The following is a 25,826-nucleotide window of genomic DNA, read 5'->3' as shown; positions in this document are numbered from 1 at the left end:
CCATGGTTTCCCCTAAGCAAAATAAATTTGTCTCATCATAAACATTACAAATGTTGATATACAGTATTTGAAACAGTGCAAATATCATTTAAATAAATTATAAATAATTTAGTTCCCAATACTGAACCCTGTGGCATATCACAGTTTACTTTTTTCAGTTGTGATTCAGCATTATTTATTTTTACATATTGAAACCAATTATTTACTAACTAACATGCAACATCTCTCATGCCTTATTGTTCACATTTCTGCAGGAGTAATGAGTGATCAATGGTATCAAATGCCTTTACAGACATATAAGTAATTAAATACACTCAGAGTGCTTGCGTGCGTCCGTGCCTGTGTGTTTAAACTATTGCTGTAGCTATATTTTCTACAAATTCCATCACTGCCAATGCTGTTGATTCTGAAGCCATACTGGTGGTCATTTGATAAATCATATTTTTCAATAAAGGCATCAAGTCTTTCTACAAAAAGTTTTTCAAGTATTTTAGAAAATTGGGGTAGCAATAAAACAGGTCTATAATTTGGCACAATATTCTGTTCACCATTGTTATAAACTGATATCCCTATTGATATTTTTATTGTATCATGAAAAATACCTGTTGAAAAGGAGATGTAAATAAATGGGTCGATAACACAATTAATGACTTTTTTGAGTGACATGTCAAGATTTATTTGAATCAGTTGATATTTTGTTGTTAAACTAACAACTTCTAACACATCACTCAAACAGACCCCTCCAAGAAACATTGTATTGCAATTATTTAAAGCACAATCAAACTTTTTTAGTTTATCTCTTGGCATGTCAATCCCTCTTACCAAATGCAATAATAATAATAATATTGGACAGACAACCCAAAGCAGATTTTTATGTATTTGATTAAGTTGCTCTCTGACTGTCACTACGGCACATCTTATTCACATGAAATCTCTACGTTATACCAGACCCCTCTTTCTTCTTCTTTTTTTTGTTTAAATTATATTATACCAAGATACTTTAAGTCAGAGGTAAATGCCCTATTTACTCTTCAATGAACGTAATTTCTTTTGTCCGCACCATTCAACAGAACACATTTGACATTTGCTTTAACTTGCTGATTAATTCTCAAAATGATTTAATCAAACAAATGATAGCTAAAGGAAATAATGTATGGTGGTCCAAGAAGGAGACAGTGGCTGTGGAAAGAGACCCTACAATACACACTGCACTGGATGACAAGTCCAATACGCTAAAGTGGTCACCAAAAGATACAGTAATAACTACACTGACTAGTGTATATCAAAAAATTAGCCATAATAGGGGTTCAATGTATGCAATCGTCTTTGTTTGATACTGCAGAAAAATATACAGTAGTGTTAGTGTCTATTCTGCAGTTTTCGTTGTTACCCAAGGTCAGGCCTATGCTTAGATAGACTCCTGGTGGTGCAGCTTGGTAACGCGTTGTCACGGGCTCCCTTTAGTCTAAACGCATCACTGGCTAAAAAAAATATTTACAAAATGAAAAACAAACATGTTACTAATGTTGAATATGAACTTGTATGTACAATGCATTTTAATTATTATTTTCCTTCATTTATGCTCAGTGTTAATGTTCAAATGGGCATGTCGCGTGTTACAATGTGTTACTGTACTTCAATGTTGGGTGGCACTTGGCTTTAAAAATTTATCAAAAATGTTCAAATATTTATCTAGCAGCTATTGACGTTCAGACAGCTGCAGCAGATAAACCGAATTTTAAGACAGTTTTACAAATAGGACTAGATCACAATTTTTATTTAATTAAAAATCTTAAATACTGATGTTGAAGTCTTAAGAAAAAAGCATAACAACAAACATTTTTCAGTAAAATTCCAGTACATTATTCATAATTATCCTGCGGCTAAAACTTTGTTCTGTGTATGAGAAGTCAAGCATATATTTTTATGCATTTAACATAAGTTGAGGTTTACAAATGAGGAATTATTTTTTTGATAATTAACATTGCACACTAATATACATTCAATATGAAAATCTATGCACCCCTGTTAAAATGTCAGGTTTTATTGATATAGAGAACAACATTTTTTCTTCTTCTTACTAGTCATCATTAATGTCACTGGTAAACTGTTAAACTCAATTTATGTTTTTTTTTTTTTAAATCATAGTGATGGGAAGAAAAAGAAACAACTGTGATGTGTTTTCACAAGTGTGTACAGATTGGAGATGGCCGTGTTCACAATTAACCACATTCAAACTATATGGTGTCAGCACAAACCCGCCATGCCTTCTGATTAACCTCAAATAATGTCACGCTGTTCTCAAAGTCTTTCCCTTTTCACTTTCTAGCAGAAGCCAGAATCATGTTTTTTAGCACTGATAATTAGAACTCCAGTGAGAAAAAAAGTAGGTATTGTGTTTGCATCAAAACAAACCTTTTGGAATTATGGTTTCTTGGCACCAAAGCCCATTTCCCCCAGGTTTGGGACATTTCAAGTGTGTGTCTTCCCCCCTATCAAGATATGGATTGTTACTTGTCACCTTACCCTACTTCCCAGATATAACGGAGAAGACGAGATAGTTGTATCGTATACTAAAGAGCCAGTACTTACCTACATCTTCTTCAATGTTGCTATCAGCTTCTTGGCAGCCTTCCTGATCAATTTTGGAGAGACACAGTTCTTGGCAATGTCACTATTGTGGCATATTTTCTCCACTTGATGACCATCTTCAATGTGTTCCATTATATATGTAATGCCCTCTAAATTCTTTGGAAGCTATCTGCATGCCATGACTTGTGCTGTGAGATGTGATTAAAGGTTTCAAGAAAAAGCCTAATAGAACCGCTGAACTATATTTGATGTACATCGAAAGGTGGAAAGTACTTTTTGGGCCCTATTCTTGGGCTCATTGTTTTCTATCACAAAGACCTGACATTTGAAAACGGCCAGGTGTGTAGACTTTTTAAATCAAACCCTTTACCTTCTTTGTAAATACTTTTGATTGTGACATACATACACAAAATATTTCACAGATTTCGTGCAACATTTGAGTAGAACTGTGGTCTTGGTGTGTGTGTGTGCTTTGTGAGGAGAAAAGCCCAAGGCAGTGTGCAGAGCTTTACATGAAGGGATGTGTTTATGTTGTTATTAATTTGGATACGTGAGATGTGGCGTCAAACCGGGCGAGGCTGGAAGTGATGATGGCGCGTGTGGTGAGAGCAGCAAAATGTAACCTGCACTGCTGGTCGACAGTGATGAGCCCTACAGCACCAACCCATTTGTTTCTCACAACTGTCTCAAAAGGGGGTGGGGTGTATTTTTGTTCACTGAGATTAACTCGTGTCTAATGCATCAGCAGCATGTCCCTGAGCCAAAGGCCATGCCAGCCACCCCCGTTTTTTAAAAATAGCCAAGCATATCTCAGAAAATATTTGCTTGTTCATTGGTGGCAGCTTGACAACCTGTTCTTACGTTGCGGCAGCGTGACTTGTGTGTCACAGCTTGTAGTAACAAGAGGATGCACATGGCAATGTTTGTGGATGTTGCCCTTTTCCTGATTCCACACCCACCTCCTCTTCACCAGCTCTCGACATGTTCTGGAGCAGTGCAGTTTTGCACCCGTCAGGCCACATCAGCAGGCAAGATGGTTCAAATGTGGCAACATGGGACACAGACCGACAGTCAGAGCGTTTGTCGACACAATTTAAGAGGGGGGAAAAAACGGAACGACAACAACTCTAAGTGCCAAGACAAAACATCGTTTGCATCATGCTCTGCGTTTTACTCAGGCTGATGTCTGGAAAACAACTCAGTACATAAATTTGATTTATTTAGTTTGTGATATGTCATAGTTTCAATGCAACTGTTCATTATTACAAGATGAAATGTCCAACAAACAAGTACCGGTATTTGCCTCAAGGAAAAACCCTGCATGCCTTAAGCACCATGATCTTACATTGTTTTTCAAAAAATGTTTACAAGTGTATTATACAAGGTGACACAAAAAAAAAACGGGAACTTTTTAACAACCCAATAAAACCATGAGCAAAGTAAGAAAAATATTTTATTCTTGGTAGTTGAAACCTTAATGATGGAATCCCAGCTGAGATGTTGCAGCAGTCAATGAGGAATTTCAACAGCAGATTCCAAGAAGGCATTCGTACATGACATAATTTAACACACGTACACACCCACACACAAAGAAAATGTCATCATTGTTTTTAACACACGTACACACACACAAAGAAAATGTCATCATTGTTTCTAAATGGCATACTTTAGGGTTTCAATTACTATTAATAAAATATTTTTCTTCCATCACTCTTGGTTTTATTGGATTGTTAAAAAGTTTCTCTTTTTTGGTGTCACCCTGTACCATTACAAACTACTATGTACATGAATGTCACACATCCATCAAAGCATTTAATTGCATGTGTTCCTTTTCATCATGCACATTTCATAACAATTAGCATAGGCACTGAATCTGTGTAATCTAATTTTAAATAATAATTTAAAAAAACTAAATCTCTTTATTTCTTGTACATGCCAACTAACTCCCTTTTGGCAAAAAACACTTGATATAAAATTAAATCTCATTCAACAATGCAAGAATAAGCAATATATTAATTAGAGCATTGAGCCATGCCTATAACACAAAAATGGTGTATATGGCCTTAGAAGATTTTTATTTCTATGATTCAGTAAAACCTTACCAAAAGTGTCTGGCGTTTGCTTACTCTAACAGTAGAGCTCAAATACTGTGCAATGAAGGCTATCTAGTTAAAATGATGAAACCGTATTTTGTGTGTGCAACTAAATGATTGCCTTAAGTAGACAAATATATATTTCTTTCTAAGTTAATACAACATTTTGAAATCTGAGTTATACTGTACAGTACATTCATGTACACCAGCTCAGTGGCCTAGTGTGGGTAGTGTCCGCCCTGAGAGTGGGAGGTTGTGGGTTCAATCCCTGGCCGGGTCATACTAAAGACTATAAAAAATGGGACCCATTGCCACCCTGCTTGACACTCAGCATTAAGGGTTGGAGTTGGGGTTTAGATCACCAAATGATTCCCGAGCGCGACCCCTGCTGCTGCTCACCGCTCCCTCAGGGGATGGGTCAAATGCGGAGAACGAATTTCGCCCCACTTAGGTGGGCGTTGTGGTACTTTACTTTTTATGAACATTGTTTGTTTTTTGGTTCCGCTTAATCTTAGGCAAATGCAATGTACTGATATATTCTTATATAAAAGGGCAGAAATGGATCGTACCAACTTTCTACAATTGTTTGCCAATCCTTTAATTTGGTTTGTGGAGCGAGTGAAACTGTATCATAATGTTAGCATTCACTACTATCTTGGGTATTATTAACTACTTATGAATACATGGCTCAAGCTATATTTTTCAAATTATAATATTTGATAGTAATGTTTCCAAAATGTAGGTAAAATACAGCAACTTAGAGCAACTTAACATAACTTATTCTCATGTTTATGTGTCCGATGGGTAAAGTTTTACGCAAGTGCTATTGGAACGTAACCAAATGTTCAAATGATAATCTAGATCCTTTTCAGAATTGCAAAGGATGTTATTAAAGAAAAAGATAGCGTATAATCTCTTCCCTTTTCCAATCCTTAAGAATAAATAAACACATTATACTAGTCAGATTTGTGTCCTGTTTGAAATTTGTCGGCTCATATCAATTCCTCATAGAAGAGCAGATATGCCTGAGAGAGAAGAACTCTGGACTCTGGTACCATTTGGACTGCAGTATCACTGATGTAGAACCACTGGCCCTGGAAACTGCTGCTATAGTCCTTTGCACCTGAAACACACATATTGTGTTCATTTAATGGGTTATAGTTTAATTTTATGAAGGCTGGAGGCTCCCATAATACATCTTCAATTTCTTTGCATTTCTTCTCATGTTAAATCTGTTTAATCAAGTTGTCAGAATCTTTGAATAGTATTATGGATGGTAAATTGTATCATCTTTTTACTGAGAATATTGTCATTGGGGAAAAAACAACTCTTATTTTAATATGAAACTTGAAAGATAAAACAGAATCAAACTCATTAGTAAATGCAGGTGATTAGTGATTAGTAATGCTGCTGTGATAGACAAATGCTGTATTGTGAAAAAACTAAGTAATGCACCTCTGTCTCCAATGACACTTTACTTTTCATTAGCACATCAGTAGCAAACCATGCTATGTGAAGAAGGCTATATAGAGGATACTGCATACAAAAGTGGAAAAGTGAGTTGTAAGCATTCTGAAGAAATTTGAAAAAGAGTCTGCTAAACCCAGACCTGACACGTTCCTGTGATGTTCTGTTTTCTTCTGGGGTGCGCGGACTTTTACATACGCAGTGTAGTGACCACCACGCATTGAGCCACTATGCTCTACAATCCCATACAGGCTGTAAAGGACGTGGTCGGCATGCACCAGGTTTTTCTAAAGTTGGAAAAACACAATTAGCATTTAGGGAAACAAGGTATAAAAAAAATAAAATAAAAAAAAAGTACCAGTAAACAGACCCCAAAGATTATCAATGAAAAAAAAAAACGGGCATTGAGAAAGAATAAAAATATTGTACACACAGAAAATACAGTGTACCTAATGTTGCAATGCATTTTTACCTTGCAGGATGCTGAACAAAATGGCGCCAGATCTAAGATCAAAGGAAAGTCGACATGGCGGTTCACCTTTCGTAAATTCATTCCAGCCTTTAAAAACAAAATGGCAGCACATAAATTTGACTCTTAGATCACAATTTGAAAACGGTTACGACTTTATGTATTAGGTATGTGATAAAAATGTTAACTACAAAAAAGATGACAAACCTGGTGGAAGCGTTTCAGATGCAATGTGATGACAGGAGGAAGTGAGGAAATGAGCATTTGTTTCCTTGCGCTGGTGTAGATCTTCTCCACCTTTTTATCTACAAAAACAAAACAATGTGAGAATTGAAGGTAACAGATGCTTTCTGTCTATTTGTTGGACAGTAAAACTGTTTGCAAAGAATCCATTTTAGAATCCTGTGCAAATAAACAGTCAGGTGATTTTTGCCCACCTGCTGAGCTGCTCTTGCGCATCTGCTTTTGTCTGCGTTCAGTGCAGTTCTCACAAAGCAACTTGTTGTTGCCCATCAGCAGTTCCACAGAGGTAAACTGGTGGAGGCAGGACTGGATGGAGCACTCCTTAGAACCGGGATTGTAGCTTTGGGAGAGTGCCTGGAATGCCCCCTGGTGGTAATGATGGTGGAGATTCTCTTGTGGCTTTGCTTCCGCCGGGTCTTCCGGAGAACATCGCCAAGGAGGCAAGATGTCCCCTGCACTAACGCCAAGGCTGACTTTTGACAAACTACTTACAAGCGGCTCAACAGTGTCACCTTGCTTGGAAGAGGATGATGATGAGGTAGGAACAGATACAGCAGATGAATTGACAGTGGGCGTGGGGTGAGGTTGGACATAATTGGAGCAGGACGTGTGCGGAGCCCACTCGTTCTCCGAGGCCTCGCTGTCTGCATCATTACTGCTGTCTTGAGGACCACAGCTTCTCTCACTTCCATCTGAGAGGCTTCCGCAAGTGGCCGTCTTGTGAGCAGAGACGCAGCGGGCGGATCCACCTGCAATTCCCTGTTCTTCGGGTTGTTCCACATTGCAGCCTGCCCCTTTTCCATCCATACAACTGGAAGACCTCCTACCACAATGTTTCTGGAGGAAAACAAAAATGCTAGCTGTTTGCATTGACAACAATGGTGCATTCCTAGATGTATGCATTCTTAATTAAAGAAACTTTTCAACTTTATAAAGTATTTTCGTCTTGTCTGATGAAACATTGACTTACAAATAGTTGAATGGTACCTTTGTCATGCCCTGAGGTGGTCTGTATCACTTTTAGTGGCGTTAAGCAACTTTGAGGAGGGTGGTAGGAACCCTGCCATACAAAAAACTACAGATTTGCTGACTACTTTACTGCATACGTCACTCCCCCCTTTCCCCATTTCCACAGAATAAATTCAGATGATACTATTCATTCATATTAAGACTTTTAATTAGTTTTCACTGTGGTTCTGTTAGTGTTTATTAGTTTTAGTTATTTTTTAAAATGCTTAGTTATAGTTTAGTTTCAGTATTAGTTTTAATTAAAAAAAAAAAAGTGTATTACTTATGCGCAATATATAAATCACAACATGGTAAAATGAAAAAAGTAACGCAATTCGTACCTAGTAATGCATTTCGGCTAAGTTAAATGGAAAAAGCAGCCAAAAGTCAAGCTCACGCAAAATTGTCATCTAAGAGCGACGTCATCTGAAGGTGCTTTTCTATTCGCTGCTGCTAGATGATGTCACTTGTGTGTGACACACTTTCAAATGTCTTTATTCCGGTTAATATCACAAGAAATATACCTGAAATCATATTTAAAACCATCCCCACAGAAGGTTCATGCACTAAATTAATTACCAAAGACTAAAACGAAGGACATCTTTGCTACAATTATAGGTAGTTTTAGTTTGTTTTGTAAACATAAAATGTAATTTCAGGTAGTTTTCGTTTTTTAAAAAGCATTTTCATTTTTATTTAATTTCGTTAAAATTGTTTTTTGAATTTTAGTTTTTCCGTTAACCTTGGTCCTGAATTGTTGAAATAGCATCAAACTCTTTTTCACTATTTCAGTTTAACAGATTTTTTCTTTTTTTTGTGCTAAGTGGCATGATTGGCATCATTCCAGTCAGCACAGCCACTGGTCCACATGCTCGCCCACTACGTTATGTGGACCCACATGTATCACAAAACTGAGTGAGGCGGTGACTTGCTAGCTGACGCCAACATATAACGTGTCACATAACACAGACACTTCAGGGAAAGCTAAATGTTTAGGAAACACAGCAACACAGCACAGCCTGTGGTTCACAATTGACAATTGAGCACACACAAATAAGAATTGTAGGTGTACATTAGCTTATATTTTGAAGGAAACATAATTTAAGTACAGCTATCTTAGTATCCATCAAGACAAAATTTCTGTGCCATCCTTTGTATTTGAATGTTGATGTGTATTGACAATAATAGTAGCAGTGACATACCAGTCCACTCTGCTTCCTGGTGTTTCTGTTGGCTGAGTTTGTAGAAAGGACCACCGTCTTGGCATCCTGCTCCCGACTTCCCTTTGCTGGCCTGACGCTGTTAGATGGTTTTGATGTCTGTAGCAACAGTGTAAAGCATAATCGACACAAAGTTCTAACATATTTTTCCCCCAAGCATAATTAAGAATCCATTATGAGAATTATAATAATGCATCAGATTTTTATAGTATATTTCAGGACACTCACAACGGATACATTATTCATATTCTGGTGGTGGTATACTATATATGTAGCCACGAGCGTGGCTGCCAGTGTGCGCCTACGGCCACCATCAAACATTTGCACCTTCCATACACCAGTGTGAATGGCACTAAAGGCAACGTGTGTGCAGTGTCTTGCCCAAGGGCACAAACAACGCATGACTTGGAGAGAGTGGGATTCGAACAGCGGACCCTCCAGTTACTAAACGACCATCTCTATCTTCTGAGCCACGGCTGCCGCTCATCACGAATAAAACCAATATGTCTAGAAAATATTCAGCATCTTACCCGTTCCTCTATGATGGGTAAAGAGATGTCTATGAACGCTTCCTTAACTGTCGAGATCTGAAAGACAAATCAGTTTGTAAGTAAATGTTACAATAAGCTGCATCAAGAGTAAAGAATCACTTTCAATGTTACAGTCTTCATGCAGTCTGATTGGCTCAAAGAGTACATCATGTTTTCCCACCCACACTTACATGTTCACACTCTTCACACATAATTGTGTTAGTCAGCTCTCCAACAAAGATGCGGTCAACGAAGTTCATCTTAACACCTTCCTTTCCATATGCTGGCGAGGTGAGACATTGTTCAATTAATTAAAATCAATATGGATAGGATTGTAAATGGCTATTAGGTGAATATGCCACATGAAATCCACCATTAATCAGAAAATGAAGTTAATCTCCTTTCCACTCCACTATTTTAGCAGTATTAGCTGCCTTTTTTTAAGGCTACAAATTTTAGTTTAAAACCCAAAACAATAAACCTCTTATACAGTACACATGATCGGCTGCAACTTGCAGGTTTTGATTTAGCTCTCATTTTTTAGTGGAGCCATGGCATTTCCGTAAAGGGCCACAAGATGGCACTATGGTTCTGAGTCATCTGAAGGTTGAGTCTAATGAACCTTTGACTTGGCGCCTAGTTTCCTCATTTGCAGTCTTCTCAGTAGGATTGTTGAAAGCCTTGAGGATTCCTTCCTTCACCCTCTGGAAAACAAATAAAAAGAAATTTAACAACTTGGAGAATGTAAAAAAGATACGTTGCAATTATTTACCATGGTAGATTTATTTTGCTTCCTTTACATTATTTTAATTATATCCATTATGAAAACATCAACTTCCCTGCAAAAGCTCTGCATGACATTTGGAATTATTATAAGCATCATTAGTAAAATAATTATTGTCCTTGTCTGAAACTGTTAAGATGGGGTTCTTTTCATTATCTATCTGAGAGAGAGAGAGAGAGAGAGAGAGAGAGAGAGAGCGTGCGTGTGTGTGTGTGTGTGTGTGTGTGAGTGTGTGTGTATGTGTGTGTAAACTCTTTAGAAGGGTTCTCTGATTAAAGGTGACATGGTCAGTGAGTTGTTGGCGAGAGAGCTGTGAAGGGGCACAGCCACAGTAAAGCACCAATCAATACATAATTGGCCATGGTCTGTGTCTGTATTTGAGACCAGTCGCCCCCATTGTCCCAGGACCCACGCACTGGACTGGCTATTTAGGTCAAAAAACCTTGTTAATCCTAGTCCAGCCAGTCTCTCGTCCTACTCAGTCAGCACAGTGAGACGAGGCTGAAGCTCTCCTAATTAATTACCAGTAGCCCCCACCCTTCACCCTTCCTCTCCAAAATAACAGCATGCACGGTCCCACACGGGTAAGGAGAGGGGGGTTGTCAGGGGGTGGGAAAGGTTGCTGGTAGAAGGGTGTAGGAGTGGAAACAAAAATGAAGATGGGGCGAAGAAGGACAGTCCATGCCCTGAGAGAGTAATAACTACCATCTCAGTTAATTGCTGATAATTGACTGAGGCCAGATTAGCATATTTAGCTCCCTGATACTAATAGCCAATGAACACAAACACTTAGGGCCTCTAAAAGGATGGTCACACCCTTCTCCTTGTCATGCTCAGCTACATACAATGCAGTATGCATAAACACTGTACTGCAATGTATGAGCAACATACTCCAAATGTTATTGTATATTTATGTATAAATCACTAGAAACAAAGTGTTCACTATTTTTTTGGGAAGAACTGTTTATTGATTTTTTAATGTTCTTTTTTCCAGCAAAACATTTTACTCCAAAATCATGTTATCATTTAAAACGCAGAAGAGTAGCTATTATGCCACTGTATTGGTGAGCACGCCTGCTTGATTAAATGCATTTGATTACATGAATAAAGGCTGAACCTCATCCTCTATGTGTCCTCGATTAAATTGGAAAATGGCTGATGAGTGTGCATATAGGGAGGGGGTGATGGGTGACCCTCAAGCACAATGGGGCAGCCCCTGAGTTCATTCAGCAGCTGTGGGTTTCCCAAGATCACACAATGATGTTGGTTATGCCACTTGCAAGTCCCTGAAGTGGCACAACTGCAAATGTTCACAAGTTTGAATGGGAGCCGAGACTGTGAAGCCTGCGGCTGGCCACTAAACACACCCGCTAACTTCCCCCACTAGGTTCACGTAGCCACTGGTGGGGTAACTGGGAACATCTCAGCCTTCCAAAAAGCGACTTTAGGTCTGCTAATTGCTCTGTGAAGGGTGGGGGGGTGGAAAAATGTCACACACTGTCACAGCCACTGAAGTGCACACAATATAAAACATCAGATCAAAGCTCAGATTTATAATACAGTAAATTGTACTTGATGAATGGATGAAAATATTTAAAATAAGGACCAACTTACTAATGAGCTGAATGCTACAGACTGGAGTTAAAAAAAAATAAACGTCATCAAATAAATGAAAGGTATTATATAAAGTAATAGGCTCCAGCATACCCACGACCCTTGTGAGGATGTACAGCTAATGAATGAATGAATGAATTACTCACTTTAGATTCCTCTACTCGTATGGAGTCCAGCAAATAGTGAAGGAGCTCCTGGCTGTCCTGTTGTTGATACCCCTTAAAGCGTGACGCCCTAGTAAAAAAATAAAACATAAATGAATAATATAAAAATCAATAAAACATAAATCAAAATAAGCTTCTGCAATTCTTATTCAACAGCTAAAAAGCTCTCCGTTGTTCCATCCAATTACTTCCGCTTATCCGGAGTCTGGTCGCGGGGGCAGCAATTTTTGCAGAGAAGACCATGGTCTCAGATTTGGAGGTGCTGATTTTCATTCGAACCAGCTCACATTCTGCTACAAAAAACTCCTTTGAGAGTTGGCGATCACAGCTTGCTGAAGCAAACAGTACCACAACATAATCTGCAAAAATCAGAGATGAAATACTAAGGCCACCAAACCTGACCCCCTCAACGCCTTGGCTGCGCCTAGAAATTCTGCCCATAAAATGTTATGAATAGAATCAATGGAGTCCAACTCCAACACCAGAAACAAATCCGACTTACTGCCGGCAATGTGGACCAAACTCTGACACCGGTCGTACGTGGACCGAACAGCCCGTTTCACGGAGTTAGGTTTCCCATACTCCCGAAACATTCCTCACTGAGGGACATGGTTGAATCTTTCTCCAAGTCCGTAAATTACATGTAGAATGCTTGGGCGAACTCTCATACACTCCTGAGGACTTTGGCGAGGGTGTACTGAGGGGTCCACTGTTCCACGGCCAGGACGAAAACTACACTGCTCCTCCTGAATCTGAGATTCGACTTCCCAAAGGACCCCTCCTCTTTCAGCACCCCTGAATAGACCTTAGCAGGGAAGCTAAGCAGTGTCATCGCCCTGTAGTTGGAACACACTGTACGTTCCCACCACCATCCCCAGTTTATCAGTCCAGAGTCCATATGGACAGTCTTATGCTTGAACATGGTGTTCGTTATGGAAAAGCTGTGATGAGCACACAAGTTCAACAACAGAACACCACTCAAGGGGGCTGTTCCTTCCAATCACGCCCTTTAGGCCTGGCTCCAGAAGGAGCCCTGATGACAGGTGTCCGAGCAAGGGAAAACTATTTCCATATACAGTATGTTAATCATCAAAGGGGTCTGTGAAGCGTACTTTGTTTGTTTGCCAAGTGTGACCTTGCCAGGGGCATAAAAGCCCACGAAACTTAGCTCCTAAGATCATTGGGACACACAAACCACTCCACCACGATAAGGAGATGGCTCATACCAGGGGCTCTCCACTGTTCAACATTAAAAATATTCAGATGCTTCAATCGTGATTCAAGATATTGTGATCCTGTTGGTAATTTAAACAATTACAGTAAAAAAAAAAAAAAGGCCAAAAATGTTCATATTTTAGAGTATTGTTTCTGTTCATATCTGTCTGCCTATGCGTGTGGGAAGCCGTCTGTTTGCCTTTCTATCTATGTCATAGTATCATTTGAAGAGCCATTCAATAGGATCCAATACCATCAAGAGCAGACCAAAAGACGGGCAATTCTTAATTTTATTGCATCAAATTTAACAGACCATCTGAAGACCTTTATTTACATCATGATTTACACAAAACCATCAATATTTTCTGTAAAACACAGTAGTTACTTATACAACAAATCTTTGTGTAAATCATGTAGGCTGCATGTGGATTTTTTCCCCCCCTTGTTGGACAGTCAACCAACCTAAGCAATAATGCCTGTGTGTGGAAAGGAAAAGCTGTTTTTGCATCCATCCCTTGGCTGTCTACATTGAACAGATGTGAAGACAGATGTCAGGGGCAGATGGGCAGCAAAGGACAAGGCCACATCAACCTGTTGGGCCGAGATAGCCACATTACTTACAGGACAGGTTGGTCTCATATGCATGGCACAAAGTGAGAAAGCAACACTTTTTGTTTAAGAGAAATACAGTAGAAGTGTTGGGCTAGTGTGTTAAAATCGTTTGGTAAACTAGTCCCTAATGCCCTATAGCACAAAGTCCTTGTGGTATGATACTTTATTTGATGGCCAACAACCTGTCCATCAGCACAGGTCACTGGCAGGAGGTCTAGTGTTGCCTTAAGTCAACTACCCCCACCCTTAAATACAGACATAATATTTGTGGATTCAAAAGGGACAAGTGGGTGGAGGGGTGAAAATTGTGGAGGGCACATATGTCATTTATTTGCAAGACCTAAAAAGGAACAGCATGCAATAAAATGTCAATTTCTTGTTTTATTTATCTGTCCTCCTGAGAGTGTAGTCAGAGTAAATGAAGAATACCAGTCAGAGAAAGACAAAGGAAAAAAAAAAAAAATTTAAAAATTTAAAAAGAAAAGTTAAAAAATCTGTCTGAATTAGTGGGAAAGAGGAGGTCTGGAAGCTTGTCCCAGTGGAGGGAAGCAGAAGGCCCCTGTAGCGTTGCTCTCAATCTGGCCAATGCAAACAGCTGCGGTGCTAACACAATTAATAGCCGGATGAGTTAGTACCAGACACAGGGCCACACAAGCTCATGCCCTGAACACACACGTATGAGCAACATGCACCCGTAAACAACGCAACTAATGAACAAATCCTGCACTTGAAGACATAAACACTCAATCGCTTACAGTATGGCCAGGTTGGTCACTTAAATATGCAAAAAGTAAACACAGCGATAGATACACCGATACATTAAACTGCGTACTGAATATTCATCAAGTAGCAAACAGCCTTTTTGTCTTGCATTACAGTCAGCCAAGATAATGTAAAGGAAAACTTGCATAACTATTATTTATATATATATATATATATATATATATATATCAAATTTATTCAGACATCACAAGATTAATATTAGGGCTGGGTTTAAGAAATTGAATAATCAATATCAAATCGATTTTCCCTTTCGAGCCTGATATCGATTCATAAAACCATTATTCGATTATTTTAATCTTTTTTCCACAAATTCATAAGAAAATAGAATTTTAAAGGCCGATGTTTTTTGTATCTTACTGTTTTCTTGAAATTTACTGTTCATACAATACAATTTATTATTAATTTAGTATTTTTTTACATTTATGATAGACCTGATTTATTGCACTTTAAGACAATTCAGAATATTTTTAATTTATATTTACAATCATTGAATTAGAATTATGAAAATATTTTCATCTCATCTTTACTGATTTCAATTTTTGTGTAACACATAAGTGATTATACCACGTGTTAAATTCATCAATAAACAAAAATCATTTAACCAGTTGCTGCCTCCATAAAATTTAATTTGGAATTTAATGTTTGTGGAGTTTTTATCATGTCCTTAATATTTAAGAAGAACTGATGTTCTATAATTACAGTAATTTCTGGCCTATAAGGCTCACCTGACTATAAGCTGCGCTAGCTAAATTTGGGGAATACTCAAGTTTGTTACACATGTAAGCCACATCCAACTGTAAGCCTCAGGTGTTTTTAATGTTACCGCACCGGGTTCCCGCTACTTCCTTTTCCATGAGGGCGCAAATTGCCTCGCTCTCGTTCAGTCTCTCCTACTGTATTTGGGCTCAATTGGTTTGTTTTGCTCTGCCTGATGCTCTTGTGCTTCCTTTATAGTGCGCCTCCTTGTGATCTGATGGATAAGCCGCACTTTTGTATTAGCCACATAGTCCAGAAATGACTGTAATCAATATCGGATTAAAAAGAAGTCAATGGAATCAGACAAAAATCTATTTCAAATCGAACCAAACTCTTGTGAATCAAAATCAAATTGATTCAGGAAATTAAAATCAATACCCAGCACTAATTAATACAACAAGTTACCTTTGGCCACTACTAATATAAAACTGCTCATTCGCCTCTAGACACACTGTACAGGAAACTACTGATTGGGTAACATTTACCAAAATGTCCAATAGGACTGCTGCAAATTTATTGATGCATTTTTATTTATTTATTTATCTATTATTAAATTGAAAAGAGACTGCAAATTTTAAACAATATTTTTCAAAGATGTAGGTATGTTGACATATAGAAAAAAATAAATAGAAAAAAGTAATGGAATGAAAAAAAATCAGATTTTTTTTCTCTCAACAGAATTAAGTGTACAGTACAGTGGCCATTCTAAAAGTTTTTCTCAACCAAAAAAGAGATTAGGGAAGATGATTGTTTCTTGGTTTTATTGTCCAGCTTGCACATTAGATATACATTAAGTGCAAGACAATACAGGTGCTAATATAGCTGTACTATTAACTTCAACGGCAAATAGCTACACCAGTGGTTCTTAACCGCGGTCCTCGAGTACCCCTATCCAGCCTGTTTTCCATGTCTCCCACAAGCACCACAGGTGTTTCAAACGATCAGCTAATCAGCAAGCTCTGCATGAAGTCTGATAATGATCCTCAGCTGTGTTGGCTGGGGAGACATGGAAAACAGGCTGGATAGGGGTACTCGAGGACCGGGGCTGAGAACATTATTAAGACTGCCACATTAAACAAAATAGTTTTTTTCTGAGGTGCATTTATTAAAGAAAACAATTGGAGCTAGACCATTCTGGGTATGCTCTCCGGGCGGTGGCCCCCCGCGAGAGTGTTGTCCTGTCCTGGCCGGGGGTCGACGACTCCCTTCTTTGGTGGAGGTTTTCATGCATGCCAGATCCACCACACCAGCATCTGCCAAAATTCTAACACAATCGGCTTCTTCCTCTAGTCGCTGAATCTGAGGAGGCTGATGTCTGTGGATGTCACTCTGCTTCATGTATCCTTCCTTCTTTTCTGCAGTCTTTCCTTTGCTCTCTTGAGGTCTCCCTAATTTGTTGGAATTTAGATGTTTCTGGGGTTGGTGAAAGATTCTGGTTTGTAACCCAGTGGGTAGTAGGTGGTGTCTGGTCGGTGCTGGATTTCACTTTTCTTTCTTTTCTTTGATCCTTCCGTGGGTATCCGGACAACTTCACGACTATCAGGATTCTGAAGTCTTCGGTTTAGGTGAAGGGAATGGGATTTTTAATAGGCTTCAGGTGAATTAATGAGCACAGACTCACATGCACGCACTTATGCACACACACACGCACATATTCACGCATACCCAAAAATAAAAAAGAGAGAGCAATGATGATGACATGTTGAATTGGTAAGATTACCAAAAGGAAAAATTAAAAGGAATTAAAAAAATATATATTTAAAAAAAGGAAATCCGGCCCTGGTGGAGGACTTGCAGGCATGAGAACCCGAAAGACTCAACTGAAAGATGATGTGAGTCTATTGGGTTCTCATGCCTGCCAGTCCGCAATTAGGGCCGGGTTTCCTGTATATTAGTAGGACGTATGGTGTCATTGCTTTGGCTTCATGCAATGGAACTGCTCGACGACAGCAAGTTACGCCACAATTTGTGAATGAATGTGCAAGCTTGGGCTAAACGTGTATGCTTGCACTAATGCTGGAGCTTTCGCAAAAGCAGCATCATTTTTGAGAAGCCGCACGGGAACGAGACTGACTCTGACAATACTACAATGACAAAAGAGGGAACCAGGTGTTTGATGGAGAAGTAGCCCAAGCTGTACGTTTCAGATACAGAAGATGAGGACTTTGACTTTTGAGGATTAATCAAAAGTAACGCGAGTACATTGTTAAATACTTAAAATACAACCAAACTCAGTTTTGCTCCGCTGCCTTTTTAAAAACATACGCTAGCAAGTGAAAGCCTGCTACCATATGTTTTGAGCTACGTATGTTTAACCGTGCCTTAAAAGTGCATGTCGCAAGATTGACGCAAATTGGAGTGTTAAAATAACCATATTTTTCACCCACACGTTTTAAGAATTGTATAATGGACAGGAGGTACTATTGTGGCACAATGGCTGTTGCCCCTATTTTCCTGTAGCGTGAAATAATGATCGGGTGTTCGTGACAGAATCTTAAGGTTTTGCCAGGCGCGTGCACGCTCGCTTTGCGGAAGCGCTGGGAAGTCGCAAGTGTTTGGGAGCGTGTGGACGCGACCGTGGAAAAAAAGATGAGCGGATATAAAAGTGTGTGAAAATAATAATAAACCAACAGTGCAGTGCGACCCTCCGTCTCCTGGTGGCTCCTTTTGTTCGACAATCGGGCCGAAACTTTGGCGACATGCAACGGGAGTTGTCCCCGAAGATGACTCTGACCATGGAGGAAAATGCGTCCCCCGACCACGGTCAGGATACTGATCAGGAAAGGATAACACCTGTCGATTGTGACATTAAGGGTAAAACTGAAGTCGCACAAGCGTTGCGGGAGGACGTGGATCAATATTGGAACAGCGTGAATATTGCAGTATGTGGAAAGACCTAAAAAGATGAAACGGGACCCACAACTTGCTAAAAAGGTAAGATCTCATCACTAAAAAGCGATAGGGTCTATTTATGATAAGCAATGCACAATAAAACTACCACTAACTAACAACTCGGCACTCTGGGCGCGTGCACATCACTGGTTTCCATTCCGCTTTTCACCAGAGAGGTCGCAAATATGCAAAAACTCTGTATCTTGCGACATGCACCTTTAACGGTGTGCCTTATGGTGATGAAAATATGGTAGGTAATCTCATAGTGCTAATTTACAGCACAGCAACGCTAGACTAATAACGGCAGCATATATATTTTACCAATCTTCTAATCTCAATGTCAGGTCGTCCGGGCACAACGTTTTCAGCGTCCTGATCAGCATCTGGCTCATACATATACTGTATGGTCCAACATATAACATGCCAACCTCCTCCTCTTCCTCCAACTCTTCAAAGAAATGGATCTCCTCATTTAAACTCGACATATCGCTTTCTGAATCTCTTTTTGACTGGCTTTGTACACTTTCCGTGTTGAGCTCTGCTATTGTTGTCCCCGGTGTGACGTATCACTTCCGGGTTTGTCAGTCACCAGGCTCTAACTTCGGAAAAACGATTATTTTGTCAAATATACAAAATAAAAATTGTTTTTTCATGCTTTATTTTTGGACAATGTTTAATTATATCACCTGTGACCCTTTTTGGCATTTCATGAAATTACTTCAAAGTTGGTCTTTAATGCCGACAGTGACCAGACTCATCCACTGATTACAGAGACGAATCTGGTTTCCAGGCTATGCTTTTCCACCTTACAAGGCCCTCAGAGCGCTTTATATTTTGACTACTCATTCACCTACTGATGATGCAGCATCAGGAGCAACTGGGGGTTCAGTATCTTGCGCAAGGACACTTTGGCAAGGTCACAATGGCACGGGCTCAAACCCACAACCTCTGGGTTGCGAGATGACCACTGTGCCATGCCACCCCCAATATATCTAAGTCCAGAATTTGTATCTGTATCTTAGGAAATGCAAAACAGTTAGCACAAACATAAGTCTAAGAATTGTTTCAACCTTTTAAGACAATTACTTGTAAATGAGAACACTCATATTCTTTGTTACAATTGGATCTCAATATTGTCAATTGTGGGCAAAAATGAGGCATCATGTATCTGAGTACTGAGGTTAACACAATACCTTTAATTTCAAATGCATAGGAGTGGAATAGATTAGCACAATGTAAAATTAGTTACATTTGATTGCATACAGGTGGTTGCAATGCTTACTGTTTGAATGCACACAGGCTGCTTGAGTGCTGAGGGCTGAAATGGTACCAGGTGAGGTTGCAACGCGCACGCATGCATATGCACACACGAGAACAAATGCACACGACTGCTTGATGAAAGCTAGGTACCAGAATAAATGTCAAAGCCGCACCAGAGATGTACCTAGTCACCCAGCATCAAATATCCTGGTCACCCACCTGCACAACAGTGCAATACCAAACTCCTGCAATGCACCATGCTTAAACAAGAACTCAGCCCAGACAACATTGCCACAATATCTAAAACAATATACAAACCTCTAAAAGACCAAATATTTTGTTGCAAATCCTTGCAATCAATAAATAAAAATGCATCAAGCATGTGACCCACAGACATCTTTTCTGTTTAAAGTTTTTAAATGGTAAATGGCACTTCATTTACAGTATATACTGCGTTCCCACTTTACAAGGCCCTCAAAGGGACGCAGCATCAGGAGCACCAGGGGGTTCATTATCTTGCTCAAGGATACTCTGATGTGGTCACAATGGCATGGGCTCGAACCCACAACCTCTGGGCTGCGGGACGACCACTATCTCTGAGCCACGCCGCACGATGATCAGTGTACGTTATATGTATGTTATTGTTATATAAACCATTCAAGTCATTAACCTCAAGTCCACTCTAACAGTTTGTTTATATTTTTCCCTTTGCCCTTGCTATGTTATGTTGATATTCCCCAGATGTCACTGAAAAAAGTTACTGGTAGTTTGGTGGTTCATTGTTTGAAACTTGGATCAGCCCCTCCTGTGTGGAGTTTGCCTGTTCTCTCCGAGTATCTCACATAATACACGTCTCTTAAAAATTCTAAGAACTGAAATTTGTTTCACTATTGCGCTTTGTAGCGTATTCTCTCCTCATTTCTCCTCTCACACTGTAAAAATCACAGCAGTACCATCTTACAGCATCACATAACCTACTACATCAGGTGGCTGTCTGGCTGTCCAGAAAAAAATAGTAATTGTGAGCATAATTTTGGCCTTTAAATCCAACCGCAAAAAAAAAGGGGGGAGAAATTCAAAGCTTTTTTTCCCGAGAAAAATGAATACTTCCACTACTACTACTACTAATAACAATAATACATGAGAAGAAGAAGAAGATAAAAAAAGAATAATAGTAAGAATAATTATAAGAAGAAAGAATAATGAGGATAATAATAAGTATAATAAGAAGAGCGCCTTACTTCTGGCAGAGCTGATTAAAGAGAATCTTCGGATTAACTGGCCCTTTTCCTGGTTCTTTCATGCACTGGAGGAAGAGAAGCATGGCTGCAGTCAGGGGCTCTGGACTGGGAAGCATCGCTACTAATGGGGCCTGCAAAAATAAATTAATAAATCACATTACGACAAGATTATTGGACTCACAAAGTAACAAAAAGTCTATATTCATTTATTCACTATCCAATAACTCCCAAGAATCTACTTGTCTAACATACAGACAGTGCCATTGAAATGTTCACATTAGGGATACCTTGCACAAAAATGCTTTTACATTGTTCAACACTAAACTCAGTTATAGGGGTGTGCATCTCTCCGATAAAAGATGAGTATAAATAAATAAAAGACACATATCTTGATACATTCAGTGCAATACGATTCAAGTACGGTTGGTTCAATTTGATTCAGTTTGATTCAGTGGGATTACGATTTGATTCGATACATAGTAGCTCAGAGTTTGAGAGGGTATAATGCAAGAGTTTCTTGTTGCTGTTTTACATACATACAGTATGAATGAACCTGTCAGCACTTTACATGTAGCATTTCCTTCAAAGGTTTCACTCCCCAAAAAATGACGATTCAATAAGTATTGGGATATATTTTGGAATAGAATGATTCTATTTGGTATGATTCATTTGTATCTTTCAAGTCAAAAACTGTTTTGAGATTTAAATAGTTTTTTTGCGACAGCCCTACTAAGTACCCTGGCCACAACTTCTGAACTGTGAAGTGGACATGTGGACCATTTGGTCACTGTGCCGCATTATTGCACAAAAAAAGCACAAAACGGACGTTGTGGCAGGACAAAAATATTCTTTATAAACCCAGCAATGGCTTTGGACCAGAGAAAGTGGACTTTAGATGAAAAATTTATGTACTGTAATTCCAAAAATAAGGTATCAACACGAGTTGTTGAGAAAAATGTTACAAGACAATAAGAATACATTTCACACTGTTGCCTGAAGGGGTCATTTAAAAAGTCAGACTTTAACATAATCGAAAAAGTTATTTGTTGGCAAAATTAAGGGTTTTGTATAAACACATTATTCACAGTAATTAACGTTTTTACATTTGTGCAGCAAAATAATGTTATTTAGCCATATGCAAAAAACGTGCTACATTTAATTTTGATCCATTTTTATTTCATTAGTTTATTTAAATATTTAATGACAAACATGTCAGTTTCACAAAAATAAACAATTGTTGCAAAACCAGTAACAAACATTCACCCAGTCACTTGACAATTAGCATTTGAAAAAGAAATCCAAAATGTGAAGAAGAGGAAATAGTAGCTGTACCAGATTGCTCTCATCTTGGGGGCAGATCTTCAGTTTATACCCTTTCTCCTTCACTTCTTGGATGAGGTCAATAAGCATATGCGTTTGGGAAAGATTCTGCAAAAAGAAAGATATTTTAAACTTGTCATTTATGTTTAAACCACATTACTATATCCGATACTGTACATTTGTTAAACCATTCTTAGCTTTTTCTATGTGGTCATTAAAAAGATCCTCATGTAATATTATACCAATTTTGAAGGTGTGATGGTCATTTTCTCATGTGTTGCTTTAAAATGAAGGAAGAGTCTTGGTTAGGAGTAGTCAGTGTCCCATAAGAGAGAGAAGTATCTTTTCCTTTGCTTTCAATAGATTTGTTTGGTCACATCTTGGCAATGAAGACAGTTGCTATGGAAAAGGCACAATGGTGCTGGCATTGTGAATGCAGACACGGCTCATCCTCTAACAATTACATGTTTTCACCAAAAAGATTGCAGTTTTCAAGGAGACAATACAAAAGAAAAAGAGGGTGTGAGAGAGAAGGAATAGCATTCGCACTCACTCGAATTTCAATCAAAGAGGAAGGTCCTAGGGGTGATTAACAAAATGGCGGAAAAAACAGGTCTATTGTTAAAGAGGCATGTCAGTTTGCAGTGACCATGACACAACCAGAGACAGACTGGGAAGGCTTTATGGTTGAATTGTATTGTGATCAAGCTCTGCACCAACCGAAAGCCACTCATGTGTGGGCAGGTAAACATGTCCAAGTTTGCATTACATTTGTAACTGCATTAAATATATTTCAATGGGACCTCAAAAGCTGGCCTGTTTACATACAAAGTAATTGTAAGAGTTTGTGGGTGGTTACGCATATTTTGAGATCATAAGAAGAGTGTGTGAGACGTACTGATCAGGTCCCACGGCTCGGATTGCACATGATCCGCGCATTGGTTGGCGGAAAAAACAAAAACAAACAAACAAACAGTGTTTCACCCGAGGAACATGCTTTTTTTTTTTTTAAATAAATACATAAATAAAAATAACTATACTAGAATAAAGTGAAATTGCACATTGACTATAGTAGGTGGCGGTGGTGTTCTCATTGTGAGAATGTGAGCAGGGGGTATGAGCAATGTAATCCAGCAGATTTATATTACGTTTTTTTTTCTTCTTAAATGTAAATAAGCATACAATATTATGCAGAGGTGCACTTAAAAATAATTATGCTATTTATAGTTGCGGCAAAGAATTAGGGGTGTGTGAAATATTTTCTTCTTCCTGGGGTCATTGTGACAGAAAACAGTTGTTAAGCACTGTTTTAGACAAACTTGAACATTTTATATTGGTGTTTATGTTGCTTTCTTACATTTGATGATGACATCGCTATGGAAAACTTTCAAAACCCTCACATGAAATACATCTTCTTTTCCTTTCGGCTTTTCCCTTCGAAGGTCGCCACAGTGCATCAGTTGCCCTAACCCTGTCCTCAGCATCCTCTGCTCTCACACAAATTAAATTCATGTCCTCTTTAACTACATCCATAAACCTCCTCTTTGGTCTTCCTCTAGACCTCCTGCCTGGCATTTGGAAACTCAGCAACCTTCTGCCAATATACTCACTTCTCTCTCTCCTCTGGACATGTCCAAAACATCTCAGTCTGGCCTCTCTGACTATCTCCAAAGCCTAAGCCATCTAACATGTGCTGTCCCTCTGATGTACTCATTCCTGATTCTATCCATCCTGGTCACTCCCAAAGAGAACCTCAGCATCTTCCTCTCTCCCACCTCTGCCTCCTGTCTTTTCCTCAGTGGCACTGTCTCCAGACCAAACAACATCGCTGGTCTCACCACAGTTTTATAAACTATCCCTTTCATTTTAGCTGAAACTCTTCTATCACACATCACACCTGACACTGTTCTCCACCCATTCCAGCATGCCTGCACACGCTTCTTCACTTCTTTTCCACATTCTCCATTGTTCTGGACTGTTGACCCTAAATGCTTAAAGTCCTCCACCTTCTTGGTCTCTTCTCCCTGTAACCTCACTCTTCCACTTGGGTCCCTCCCATTCACACACAGATGTCTTGCTACAGCTAACCTTCATTCCCCTCCTTTCCAGGGCAAACCTCCACGCCTCTAGCTTCTCCTCCACGTGTCGCCTGCTCTCACTACAGATCACAATGTCATCAGCAAACATCATAGTCCATGGAGATTCCTGTCTATCCTCGTCTGTCATCCTGTCCATTACTATAGCGAACAAGAAGGTGCTCAGAGCTGATCCCTGATGTAGTCCCACTTCCACTTTGAACTCCTCCGTCACACCTACAGCACACCTCACCACTGTCTTACAGTACTCATACATGTCCTGCACCACTTAAACATACTTCTCTGCTACTCCAGACTTTCTCATACAAAAAAAACAGTTCCTCTCTGTGCACCCTGTTATAAGCTTTCTCCATATCAACAGACACAATGCAGCTCCTTCTGACCTTCTCTGTACTTCTCTATCAACATCCTCAAAGCAAATACTGCATCTGTGGTACACTTTTTTTGGGATGAAACCATACTGTTGCTCAAAAATGTTCAACACTGCCCTCAGTCTAGCTTCAACCACTCTTTCCCATATTCATTGTGTGGCTCATCAGCTTTATTCTTCTGTAGTTGCCACAAATCTGCACGTCTCCCTTGTTCTTCAAAATGGGCACCAGCCCGCTTATCCTCCATTCCTCAGGCATCTTGTCACTATCTAAGATCATGTTGAGCAACCTAGTCAGAAAATCTACTGCTACCTCCCCTAGACAATTCTATACCTCCACAGGTATATCATCAGGACAGAGTGCCTTTTCACTCTTCAATGCCCTTCTCACTTCATCCTTACTAATCTTTGCTACTTCCTGGTCCACAACAGTCACCTCTTCTATTCTTCGTTCATCATTCATCAACTCTTCAAAATACTCTTTCCATCTTCCCACCACATTACTGGCATCTGTCAACACACTTCCATCCATATCCTTTATTACCCTAACCTGCTGTACGTCTTTCCCATTTCTGTCTCTTTGCCTTGCCAACCTGTATAGATCAGTCTCTCCCTCCTTACTATCCAACCTAGCATACAAGTCATTATAAGCCCCTTGTTAAGCCTTTGCCACTTCTACTTTAACCTTATGCTGCATTTTCCTGTACTCACGTCTACTTTCTTCAGTCTTCTCAGTGTCCCACTTCTTTTTTGCTAACCTCTTCAGATTACACCGTCTACACAAGATGTAGTCTACCTGTGTACTCCTACCTTCACTCTTGTAGGTCACCCTATGTTCCTGCCTCTTATGGAAGAAAGTATTCACGACAGCCATTTCCATTCTTTTTGCAAAGTCAATCACCATCTGTCCTTCTGCGTTCCTCTCCTGGATACCAAACCTGCCCGTCACCTCTGTTTCCTGCACCAACATGTCCATTGAAGTCTGTACCAATGACAACTCTCTCACTTCTAGAGATGCTCTGCATCATTTCATCGAAGTCCAAAAGTTCTCCTTCTCCTCCAGCTCACATCCTACCTGTGGCGCATACCCACTAACA

General features: G+C 39.3%; 1 protein-coding gene across 4 annotated transcripts in view; it reads right to left on the bottom strand.

Annotated features, from left to right (window-relative positions):
- Window positions 1-3,794: 3,794 nt before the first annotated feature.
- usp45 (ubiquitin specific peptidase 45) overlaps window positions 3,795-25,826 on the bottom strand; it is a 41,536-nt gene continuing 19,504 nt past the window's right edge. For all 4 annotated transcript variants that reach the window (XM_077576258.1, XM_077576259.1, XM_077576257.1 and 1 more), the window contains exons 7-18: window positions 22,276-22,371; window positions 20,944-21,074; window positions 12,167-12,254; window positions 10,245-10,326; window positions 9,814-9,905; window positions 9,623-9,679; window positions 9,075-9,191; window positions 7,059-7,701; window positions 6,829-6,926; window positions 6,625-6,711; window positions 6,295-6,439; window positions 3,795-5,808 (exon numbers count right to left, since the gene is read on the bottom strand). In XM_077576258.1, coding sequence (XP_077432384.1) covers window positions 5,678-5,808; window positions 6,295-6,439; window positions 6,625-6,711; window positions 6,829-6,926; window positions 7,059-7,701; window positions 9,075-9,191; window positions 9,623-9,679; window positions 9,814-9,905; window positions 10,245-10,326; window positions 12,167-12,254; window positions 20,944-21,074; window positions 22,276-22,371 — 1,767 coding nt within the window. In that variant the 3' untranslated portion in view covers window positions 3,795-5,677. The remainder of the gene's footprint in view (window positions 5,809-6,294; window positions 6,440-6,624; window positions 6,712-6,828; window positions 6,927-7,058; window positions 7,702-9,074; window positions 9,192-9,622; window positions 9,680-9,813; window positions 9,906-10,244; window positions 10,327-12,166; window positions 12,255-20,943; window positions 21,075-22,275; window positions 22,372-25,826) is intronic.

This window comes from Vanacampus margaritifer, chromosome 9 (genome assembly GCF_051991255.1).
Source record: "Vanacampus margaritifer isolate UIUO_Vmar chromosome 9, RoL_Vmar_1.0, whole genome shotgun sequence".
NCBI classification, from domain to species: Eukaryota; Metazoa; Chordata; class Actinopteri; order Syngnathiformes; family Syngnathidae; genus Vanacampus; species Vanacampus margaritifer.
The sequence above is the reverse complement of the archived record's forward strand: the minus strand, read 5'-3'. Positions and strand labels throughout refer to the sequence as shown.